Source organism: Aulonocara stuartgranti (genome assembly GCF_965226115.1).
Source record: "Aulonocara stuartgranti genome assembly, chromosome: 19".
NCBI classification, from domain to species: domain Eukaryota; kingdom Metazoa; phylum Chordata; class Actinopteri; order Cichliformes; family Cichlidae; genus Aulonocara; species Aulonocara stuartgranti.
This window is the reverse complement of record NC_138955.1, coordinates 18,172,518-18,184,849: the sequence shown is the minus strand read 5'-3', so window position 1 is coordinate 18,184,849 and position 12,332 is coordinate 18,172,518. Positions and strand designations below refer to the sequence as shown.

At 40.4% G+C, this 12,332-nt stretch overlaps 1 protein-coding gene across 1 annotated transcript in view; it reads right to left on the bottom strand.

Annotated features, from left to right (window-relative positions):
* The window catches only part of sntg2 (syntrophin, gamma 2), a 105,244-nt gene extending 96,860 nt beyond the window's left edge, over window positions 1–8,384 (bottom strand). The window contains exon 1 of the mRNA XM_082516160.1: window positions 7,727–8,384. Coding sequence (XP_082372286.1) covers window positions 7,727–7,795 — 69 coding nt within the window. The 5' untranslated portion in view covers window positions 7,796–8,384. The remainder of the gene's footprint in view (window positions 1–7,726) is intronic.
* Window positions 8,385–12,332: the final 3,948 nt, after the last annotated feature.

Here is a 12,332-nt window from a genome sequence, read left to right as displayed (position 1 = left end):
CTAATCACTCTCTCCCGGCGGAGAGCTCTGCGGAGAATTTGGGCTTCAACATCTACTGGCTCTTCAAGGAAGGGGCACGCCATGTCTGACACTTCCTACAGTCAGGTTTCCGACAAAGAGGCGGGGACAGTCAGGGTTAGTTGAAGTAAACCTGCTAGGGGGCAGGTTAGCTTCACGGAGTGTGTCGTCATAGTAACTCGCTCAGAATTAATCTAAACTCGCTTTGTGAAACTGAAAACCCAGAGTTTTCGTTAACTCAGGGTATACTTACTCAGAGTTTGCACTAAACCGGCTTCCTGAAATAGGGCCCTGGTCAAAGCTAAATGAAGCACATTTCAAAAGTTGTTGTGTTAGGGTAAATGTATTATATTATTGGCTGCCAGGAGTGTTGTGGAGTGTGTTGCTAGGGAACCTGTATTAAATGTCACTCCTTCTTACTCGTAGTTCTAATCTGACACAAAATAATATAATTTGTCTGTGTTTAACAAATTCTAAACACTAATAATTGGACAAATTCACACTGCAGTGCTGTGCGCTAGCTAGCCAGGCAGCATAACAGCTGGAACGGGCTCCATTACTTCATTCAAGAACAGTAAGAAGAGACTGAGGAAAAAGAAAAGAGAGCAGAGTTTCATGAATAGAACCAAGAGAAAAGCCGTATCTGTTGTTCAGAAGGTTTTCTACTTTTGAAAAGTGAAACTTGTTTTGCTTCTGCAGCTTATGTGCTGGACTTGCACTGTGGGTGGCACTCGGGGAGCTTAGCACTTTGCCCTGTCCAGATAAAAAAATAAAATAAACAGCAGCAGCCAAAATCCTTACTTCACAAACCTTTGTGTGACAGTATATGCAATAAAAGAAAGGGAAGGGACCTGCAGGAAAGCAACTATCTGATGTCATCATTCAGTTGGTTGATACTTCTAAGTTTAAGCTTAGTTTGTGTAGGTAAAATGCTTGCATATTAAGTAAATCAGGCCTTCACTGTGTATCAGTATCTTAGAGGGTCAATAAGCTGTAGCCAGGATGGAGCCGCCTTCACATGAATAGAGCTCTCAGAAATGTGGAGTTGTATCTTCTGCAATCATCTTTGTTCAATCTTCCACTCGGAGTGCCTCCATGGGGAATCAGACCCACTTGATGCATTTCCTCTCTATTGTATATATATTGTTTGAAAAGGCTCCTCTCACGGAGCTTTACTGCTCAAACAGCACCACGGTCCAACTGTGTTAGATAGTACAGCCCCCCCCCCCAAAATAAGAGCAACTGGTCTTCAGGTTTTTAAATTGTTGGTAATGAGAGTATAATTTATTCTTTTATCTTCATTAGTCATAAATAAAAACAGAGAGCTGCGCACAGATATGAAATGCATTGTAAACAAAGCAGTGAAAGTTTGGTTTGAGTGGAAAGTTTTCATGTTGCTACTGTGGGAGGAATAATCTAGGGTGAATGTATATTTTGAGGAACTAATGTAGGACTGTTTATATTACCATAATTCATTTATTTCCATTTCAAGGGCGACTCTCGGGCGCCCAGCTACTGTTTCTTTCGCTGCATTTTTTCAGTGCAGTTTGTCTCGAAGAGGTGAGTAAAATGTCCACAACAATCCGCCGTCAGCCGGTGAGGAGACGAGGTAGATTTCTTCGTATCTCGCTTGAAAATGAATGTGGAGGACATTAAAATGCATAAGTTTCCTGCCTTGAATCTAAATAAAAATGCTAATGAAACGCCGTGGGTATTAATAATGTGGAGGACGAGTTTCCTTTTATTTGCTAAAGAAACATTTCAAGACAAACAGTGACAGCCGCAACTTGTTTTTGATGTATCAGGATTTATGACACTTCATATCCTCTTGACATTTAAAAAATTAAAACGCAGTCTAATTAAAGCTTTAATTAACGCCTGACTTTGGACTAAGTTGAATAATGGAATATGGCTGTGCATGATGGTGTGTTATATATGTATCTTTGCACTTCCTACAGGGATTAATTATATGCTTAAAAAAAGGACTAATTTATGATATAACGCTGGAGTGTGCCCTTTGGCCCATCTCACAGTCCTCATGGGATCCTCATGTTCCTGCCATTAGCTCATATGCCATAAGGAGATTAACATTAAACCATGGACCCATCTGAGAGGAAAGGATCTACACGCAGTGTAACAATTTTGTATAGTCCTACTAAACAGAATATAAGGTGGAAATGACTGAAGCAGTCCTAGCAACACGTGCCACATGTTTGCATTCTCTCTCTAGGGTCATTAAATTATTGTATTCATTTTGAAGAGCCTGACTGCAGTGATAGGAGGAAAATTGAATATTGTTCTGGCAATGAAAGAGACTAAATATAACCTTTAAAAAAGAAAAGAGAGAAATAGAATTTCATTTTTTTTAAATATCAAGTCTGATTATTTTGTCTTTTCCAATTACCTGAGTAGCTCTGGGAAAATGAAAAGTTAAAGAGAATGCATGTTTCATGCTCCAACAGGAGTGATTTGGTTAAAATATGATTGACTTCCTGAATACAAAAGCAGACTTTCACACTCCACTGGGGTATAATTAAGGTTCTGCAGTTCCTGCCAAGAGAAACCCTCGAGCGGGTGACCACAGGGGGTTGGAAATTTTATGTGACATGAATGCCACTTATTTTTTTTAGCTTTTAAAATGGGACAAGCCTGGGTTTGATTGTCTGATAATAACATTGTGTCACCCTCTTTTTAATCCCATTTGCACTGATCTCCGCTTTCGGTTGTCCTTGCAGCATTCCCCTTCTGTAAATGTTAATGTTGACCAGCAAGTCAATATCCTTAACGGTGAGTATAATCCTGTAAGGCTGTGTGTGCGTAATTATTCCATCACTGTCAATATTTTAACATCAATACTGTGTTTGTAAATGTGTTTGCATTGTGTCAACGGGGGAATCTGTTGTGGGGAGTCTGCGCATGAGAAACTGTAACACACAAAACACATGGCTCATTAAAGTCTGTTTTAATTACATTTAGAGCTGATGCAACCAGTGTACTGAAAGCTCCAACTTGCCAGTTCAAACTAAAGCATCTCAAGAGATGTGATACTAAATGAACTCTGAAAATGTGACTGTACTTGTTTTTATTGAACCAAAATAACTAAAAATACAGTAGTACAAGAAGATCCAAGGTGTTTAGTACTGTGCAAAAGTTCTTTTAATTCCTTTATATTTTTCTTCTAAGAATCCAGACTTTCCTCTAAGTTGTTAAAGCCGTCTCCAGGTTTTCTGAATATATTTCAGGGGATTTTTCTTCACATTTCCTGCTTTTTCATTCATTTTCAATGTCATCCCTGTACATGAACATTTTCAGAGAAATTTTATTTTTTTAAACCACTTAACACTGACTTATGAATCATTCAGCCACAAAAAGCACCTTACTGAACCAATACTGTTTCTACTTATAAGGGGCAACCTGACAAAGCCAATTTTAGTACCTAATAAAAAAAATTAGGCAAAAAACCCAAACATTTGTTTTTATTTCTTTAGTTGAATTTCCCCCAAAAATGCCAGTCATAACAACTAGAAACACATAAAAGTAGTACATTAGCACCATCATGATGAATCCTAAAGAGCCAAACATTTGGCATCTGTCAGCATGGTGTACCTTGTGTTGTTAAAAAATGATGTGGCAGGCCTAACAACAGTACCTCAGACAAACAGTATCTTAAAGCCAATTCCTTAAGAAACAGGAAAAACAACAACAAAGAGCTGGCGCAGGGCCTTTGAGATGCATCTGGTCCATTAGTTGATCCATCTGCTGAAATGTTCTCAAACTTTTTTTTTCTTAATTTTTTGGTTGTGATTGTTGGCGGATGGACAGGAGGAGGTCAGGAGAGAGGTATAACAGTGAGTGTCTATGGCCATCTGTAAAACTGTCTCTGTCATTGCAGCCAGTGATCTCACGGATTTTGCCATAATTAATTATGAAAGCAACATCAGATTTGGATCCACCATGGAATACCCCCGGGAACGCTGGTGAAAAATGATCTCAGAAACATTGCCAATCCAGTAAAACCATAAAAACACACAGTTGTCCTTTTGAAGCAGTGTGGGATCATTTTATCGACCAAGAACAGAACAAAAGGCAGAAAACATCCAGAGGATTGTTTTGAATGCCCTTCATTCAGTCACTGCAATACTGCACTTGTGAAAAAGAAAAACGTCATCGAGACATTTCAGTGCATCAGATATCTCGTTGATGGTTTTCCTCCATGATCACAGTTAATGTTACTCCAGATCCACCACTGCAACAGACCAAACATGTTGCTGTGATGTCAAAGTTCTGTGACTTGCAGGTCAAAGGCAGATGTGCTTTGGCTTCATTTTCCAGTTCCAGAAACAACATCCAAAACATAGCTACACCAACATCATACACTGACGTCATGGTTCTCTATGGATTAAAAAATAAAGCCATGGTAAGGTGAAACGTCAGGTGGACGGCAGGTTGGTGCTGCATCAGCAACAATGCAGACATTATACAAGGCTCTTGAGGTGGAGACGCAGGTCGAGAGCTGAGTTGAAAAGTGAAGCTTTCATTTTTACCAGTCTGTTCCACTACTCACTTATAGTCGTAATAACAGAATGAATGTAAATGAGGTCACAAGCTCAAGGAGCCATGATGAGATTCTTCTGTAAGAATGCTGGGGTCGGGCTTAGCGGTAGGGTGAGAAACGCTGATATCAGAAGCGAGCCGCTCCAACTGCCTTTTTTCAACATGAAGAAGTGCTTCAGACATCTGGTTAAGATGCCTTCTGGGCAGGTGCATCCCTTCAAAAGGTTTTACAAGCATGCCCATCAGTGAGGGGATCCCGGGTAGACCCAGAACACACTGAGGAGGTTGGATTTCAGCTGGTCGGGGAATGGCTTGAGGTCTACCAGGAAGAATTGGAAAGTGCTAGGAAGAATGATTTTTTGGATTACTGTGCTTAGCTCATTTCCACTGTGACTCAACTTTGGATAAGTGGAAGGTAATTGATACATGGACATATGGCTACAACCCATAAACCAAACATTACGATTCACTAGAAAAACCCAAAACTTGGAAAACAGAAAACTGGCACAGCACGAGGGTGAGCATGACCGTTGTTTACTTAAGCATTCTGCATCATGAATTTATTCCCCTAGGATCAGTTTACGGACCGAATCTGATTAAGACTCTGTGGCTCTATTAAAATTAAATCAGGAATGGTTTGAACTTTTCTAGATTTTCGCTAAACTTTCTGACCACAGTTCATTTGTTATGAAGTCAAAACGGCACAAAAACTATCCAGTAATTATGAATTTTGGCACATCTTAGTGATGGGTTCATCAATAAGCTGCTGAAACACAGTCCAGAATCCAGGCAAAGGCAGAGAATTATGTAGGAAGAGTTACATTTTTCAAGTGTTCACCACACAAATATACTGCTTGAACTAAGTCGGGGATGGAGTCTCTCCCAGCGTGCAGAGGCAGGAAAACACCCTGCCTGCCAATCACAGCACTAATATACCGTGACATACAATTCAAACATGGCAAAACTAATGCACACACACACACACACACTGTAGGCAGAGAGCTGCTTGTATTTGGACAGGAGGACTCAGTTTACTGTATCCACTGACTCTTCAAACACCTTCAGACAATTCAATACAAACCTGAATTATTCCTTACTTTTGCTACACCCTGGTTTACGCAAGTCTTCACAGTAATCACGTCTCAGATGCTTCATCATTAGGGGGCATCAAATATTTGTTGATATGCACCCAGCGTGCTATGGGAATAACAAAGGGAAAAAATAGGAGAGGTGTGCCTTCCCAGCACTTTCATCTAATTTATCAGTGATTGCCAATCACCCAGATAGATTCAGGGCATCTCTGTGTTTGAAAAACCCAAATTTTATGATTGCGGTTTCATGTTTAACATTCCCTTTGATGGAAGATTGAGTAAAAACCCCCTTAAAACAACATAATCCAAATATATATGACATAAATTGGGGAGGGGGGAGTAAAAACGGGAAATATGGTAAAGCACTTTGGATGCAAACTCGAATCCGTCTCTGGAATCTTCCAAGCAGCCTAACTGCATATAATAAAGCATCTATAATTAACACATTTTGGCATTAATTCAAGCCAGATTACCCTGATATTTGAAACTGCTGAAGGACATGCCAAACTACATTTTGTTAATTCCAGGCACAATTAAGTCCATGCTTACCAGCCTGAAACTTTACATTACACTGTCATAAACACGAGTTGTGGAATGGGAGATTCTCTTGCAATTTGCAACTGTTTACTTGTGCTTACTGTATAATCTTAGCCATTACTCAGTGGTAAATGGAGAGTGGAAGTGTGTGGAAACTGAACGCACTCTAAATAGAGTTAAGCTCAAGACTTGTGTGTCCCCAGAGGCTCAGATATCCAGTATTTAATGGCTTTGTGAAAGCAAGGCAGTGGCTTCAATTGAATTAAAGGTGCTGGACGCCCAGCGAAGGCGACAAAAGGACAAATGTAGGTAAAGATGTGCCAGAAGCTGTCCTTTTAAATGAACCAAGAACTTAAAACTTTACAGCAAGGTATCCATGGAAACATGTTTACTGACACATATGAAAAATCAACTGTGGATGCAAGTGGTGATATATAATTTTAACCCTATTTCTGAAGACAGTGCTTGGTTAAGTAATATGTCCTGCAGCCTATGATGGACTTTTCTTTACAGAGCTGACTCACAGAATATGAAAGTCTGGTAAAAGGTCAGGTCATCTGTTTTCTTGCTAAAGTAGCCTAAACATGATATCCTGCTAAATATGAAGCCCTGAAGGAAGCTCGGTGAACTCACGACAAAAGATGGTGATAATAATAATAATAATAATAATTATAACAATAATAATAATAATAATAGCTGTATTACAACTGGGGTTCGAGAGCGCTATAACGGAAACAATTAGCAGTCACTTATTTAAACTTATTTTGTTGTCATCTCAAATCGTGAACACTGGTTTGTTTGTTTTTTATTATTGTTACTGTAAAGAGTTAAATTAAATGTGAAAAATAATATCAAGCTATAAGAGCTAAGCTGCTTAGTGCACCTGCAACATAAATGCTACAACCTATCAAATCATACCGGATAATCATTTAACCAAACGCGCCGTTTCATCATAGAGAAGAAACTACGTACCAGACTTAATTTAGGAATTAGCCAATGTAATGATTACGCGCTCGTTTGTTCAATTACACTGTTCAAATAATGTAATAAACAGCAATAAGACATTAGTATAGTCTTTTGCTGGATTCGGCTAATGCAACAATAAATAATACATAAAATAGCCATGTTTCCATAGATATTGTTCTTAAACCTGTAGCACTTGGATACCAGCAGCTCATGCCTAATAGATCATTTATCGTCATATGACCAGCAAAACGCCATCTAGAAAAGTTGAACGTTTGTTTGTTTTTTAAGTAAGAGAGCGATAGTTTTCTAGATGTATGCCGAACTGTACAGCTATTCATGACGCTTTGGAAACGATTGACACCTGAACGCGAGCCTGTGCAGCGTCAAGCAGTTAAAAGCAAAGAAGCATAAATAGTATAATTTTAAAGGAAGCTTGGAGCTGCCTTCCACATGAGCGGACGAACTGCCCGAGTGCTCTTTCGGAGTGCCCTAACACGGAAACTGCAAACTGCTGTTAGATTTCAGTCATTCACAGGGAATGACTGAAAGGGTTTACTTGCCGAAGTTGGAACCGGGAGGCTGGCGGGTCGCTCGATCAGCTCAGGTTGCTGTTTCCCGGTAACATTCATCTCCCGTACAACCGCTTTCTCTGTCCGCTCACTTCGACGAGAGTTTCTCAAGTCATTTATCCAGCCGCTGAAGGGAAGTGTTATTCACCGGCGTCCCGCTTACCCACGAAGACAGAAGGAGAAAGCATGCCTGAAAAGCTCGGGGGTTCTTCGAAAAAGGAAAAACAGGAAAACAGCCGTGCGTATCCTGAGATGACCACGATGGTGCCCGCTGCAGGGACGAACTAGGAGCGCCCGTCGCTGCTCGTTTCTCCCCGGCTCAGCCCCAACTGTCAGCACACAGCGGCTCCTCTGCTTCTTCTGCTGCTGCTGCTGCTCCTCATCAGTCTGCATGACTCCCCACCTGCTGCCTGTCCTCCTATTAACCATTCCTGCGTCAAACCACAGCACATTAACCCGTTCACTGATGCTGGAGTCCTGGAGGCATTTTAATCAGCAGAAATCACGGATGCATATTTATCATAATTGGTGCTCGGATCCTCTAATGATGGGCTATATTGCAATCAACAACATTTATGTTCACTAAACAGCAACATTGTCCTTGAACTTTGCGGCCAGGTGAAGGCTCCCCGACTGTGTGAGCACGGTAATTGTTAATGGATACTGGCACAAATTAATTTCTGTGGCATCCTCAAAGCCGCGCTTGAGGGAAAGAAGGCTCATCTTCCTGATGGAGGGTGATGGGTCAGAGAAGGGCTTTTTTTTTTTTTTTTTTTTTTTTTTTTTTAAGTCAATCTTATCACCGGGTCCTCAGAGCTGGCCTCAGGGATCCAGCCAATGCGGCCTGACTCATGTTGGATTTCAGTGGTATAGACAGCTTTATACACAGAATATGATACCTCTTCTAATAACCATCTTTCTTTTTTCCAGGAGAAATAGAGGTTAAAAATAGACTCACAACTATCTAAGGGCACACAATACCTGAGAGAGGGTTTCATTCTGTGTGGTTACAGCCCTATAATCAGTGACAGACTTTTGTTTTGTATTTTTTTATGTTCCGGATTAGAGCGCTAATGTGGATCTGGGAGAGTAACAATGACGAAGCGCCCCATTGCAATATATTACAGCCTAGCACTTTCATCAGAGTATGAAAAGGTATCATCAGAGGACTGGGAGAGGTGCAATTGTTAGGGAAGCTACTTCAGCTTCATACTTCAATGGCTGGCTTCCCACTCAGCATCCTGCAAAATCTGATGTTTTATGGCTGTTATGGATTTGGGGAGGAGAAAAAAAAATCTGCTTTCCAACTTATTACTGCTACTGCAAATACAGCAGGCCTTGTGGAGTTGAGTGTGCAGCCTTGAGTTTCAGGTAAACATTTCTTGAGGCAGAACTGCAAAGGTCAAAAGGCTGTGCATAGATGAAGCAGCTCACATGTTAAAATACATTTCTGTATTTTATATTAAAGAAAACCCGTGCAGCTCTGCCCTCAGTAAGAACTACCACTTAAGCCCACTGGAGCACCATTATCTATTTATTGGTGCTCAACCTAAACTGATAGGACTCCAAAAATAAGTCGAGGCAAAACAAACAACACGAAAAACTTTCTTTCTCAGAGGGAATAGTAAAAAAGAAACACGTCTCTAAGACAGACCACAAAGAACCCGAGAATAGCACGGAGCACCCCGGGATAGGCCTCTTTTTTTCCCTCAGGAGACATGATTGAATGTCACGAAGGAAAAGCGCAAATGCAGATAGAAAGAAGAAATGAAACCTGGATGAATTCTATAGAGTCTTGCTGTTGGGTGGGCCACGTGAAGAGATTAGCAGGTGCGCGATGACGGGCAAAATATCAGTTGGTAAAGTGAAAAAAGCGACAGAATGGACTCAGTGTTTTATTCAGTACTACCTGAAAGTAGTAACTAAACCTAAACACTCATCTAGAAAGTGTTTATAGAAGATCCGTTATCTCATACACATAATAGAAACAGAAGGCTTGATGCAGCCATCGGTATCGCCCTTTGGTGGCCATGTCGTGAATTAGAAAAACGTACTTTACTTCATTGAATAAATAAATAATGAAATAAGCACAGTATTGTATTTAAGAGTTAAGAAGCTTTTCCCTTCTCTGTGCAAAAACCTATAATTCTAAAACAATTAATCATAATCAAATTTAGCACTGACCTGGATAACAGGGTGTTTTCCTTCAGTTAGTAAATATGCAAAAGCTCCACAACTTTGCAGGGATGCATTAAATGCATCTGGTACCATGTAACTAAAGCAACGGTATCTATTTGGGACCTTTGTTGAATTTGTTGCAGGTAACATTACAACATTACAAGACCAGCAAAGATGATATTGAGCACTAGGGTGGAAGTGGCTCAAATCAAATACCGTGCCATGCTCCTTAGACAAAAACTGGTTCATCCCAAGGCGAAACCAAACAGCCATTTCAGAAACGCATGGCACAATTTGGAAGAGCCTCCTCGACAGGACAAGACTGAGCCGCACATCTGCACCAAAAGGATAAAGGTCACTCTTTCAAGGATGCCAATGCTCACATCTTGGACAGAGAAGACAGATGGTTACAGGAGTAAAAGAGGCCATCTATTTCCACTGTGAACGACCATCACTAACACCAGCTAGCAACAGTCTTGAGGTCCCTACCCAGGCACCTCAGCCCCCACCCACAGGTGACTTCAACAGATAAGATACATAATAGGTGTCAAAGTGCTTTCACCTGAAAACTCAGGTGGTAATGACCAACACCTTTTTTCCACACCTTTTCACCCCTTGGCTCATGTAATGGTATGCTTGATTAACAGGTTAATACATGATTAATACATGATTAACGACCACCTAATGGACAACCTCCACTAGGGTTTAAATACCTGGTGCTCTCCACCTTTTGGTCTTAGAACTAAGAGGTTGTGTAAAGAACTGTACTGTGTAAAGAAAACAAGCAGAAACCAATATCTAAAAGTAATATCAGTACTGAGTAGCAGTAGTATTACTATTGTTTTACTGAAATTTCGGGGCTGCAGGGGACTGAAACCCAACACAGCAAATGACAGGCTGCACAGCACAACCTAAAGCAGGCAGACAGGCTTCACATCTACTACTGTTTCTGAGTTGAGTCTTGTTAAAGCTGTAGCTCAGACTTTAATAAGACTAAGGTATCTGTATGTCACCTCTACATTTCAGTACTTTAAACTTTAATATGTAATAAATTTTTTAGATTGAAGGGAAAATTCCATCCAAGTGTGATGCAGTCCTAACATCTGGTCAAAGCTCCACAGTGCAGAAGGAAATAGACGTCCAACCATCAATCAGTTATTTTTAAAGCGCTCTCCAATCCAAGCGCATCGTGCTGGATCTCACTCTTCCATCTTTAACTTCTGTGATGCTGAAAAAGCCTAATTCAAGGCTTCAAAGTGACTTTCTTCCTCTGATATTATATTTAAAAGTGTTGCTTTTCTCGGGTTGTGTTTTTTATATTGCGGATATATTTTTTTTAGTCTTATATCTGGTGTTGAAGATAATCCTCCATGAAAACCAGTTTGTTCAAAAACCTGTCCCTATTCAGTGATCGCTCCCAGTAGGCTAGATTCTGCCACTCTTTGTCCCTTTTGACTGGAGACTAATGATGCACATGTTCCCACAGTTTTGTGCTCATTTTCCTAAGTTTGCATTTTACATTACAGGTTTATAATGTAGGCATATTTCTGGTGTTGAAAATAATACTTCACCAAAACCAGTTGTGCTCAGATGCCTGGCCTAAATCACTGATCGCTGCTGGTGGGGTACTTTCTTTCACCCTGACCCTCCTTTGTCCCTGGCGACTGTAGAGTAATGATGCACATGTTCCCAAAGTGTTGTTCTTGTTCCCTCTAAGGGGTGTTTGTCAGGGTGAACTTGGAACATCTCAGATGTCACTGTCTGCAAAGTTTTAAAGTTTTCCTCCAGGGGCAGCAGGTGAGGTGAACTTGCTGTTTTGACACGTAAGGGATTTCTTAAACTTTTCTATCTGTTTTTTAACAATACCCAGAACTGAGTTTTCCCCTGATTATGGTATCCAATGTTAAAAGGTAAGTGAATTTAGGTGAAACTGCTGTTTTAATCCTTCCATATCTTAGGGCAGCCTTTGTGTGGCTGAATTCTCTGCTTGGCATTAAGGAATCTGCTGTAAATTGGTTCAGCTTCTATCTTTTCTGTACTGTAAAACCTTTTCTGTTCAAATTGGAAAGTAATCAGACGGTAATCCTCTGCAGACAATAAGAGGGGCATGGTTCCTCCAAGTTCACCCTAAGGTCCAATGCTTTCTTGCATTTCTCCTGGCTTCCTATTCATACCATTTATCTCTTTTTCTACAGTTCCTTCTTGCTTTTAGGAGTAACTTTTGATCCAGAAACCCATAATGTTATGGATTACATAACACTGTACACCAAAGTAAGTCACTCCTCGAGAACTGCTTTCTCATAGGTAAGACCAGCCTTCTCCAGGCTGTGTTTAAATCAGTCTTTACAGTTTTAACTATGTAGTGCATTGCGTTTACTGTCCAAACTCTACAAATTCTACAGACCTTGTAAAATCATAT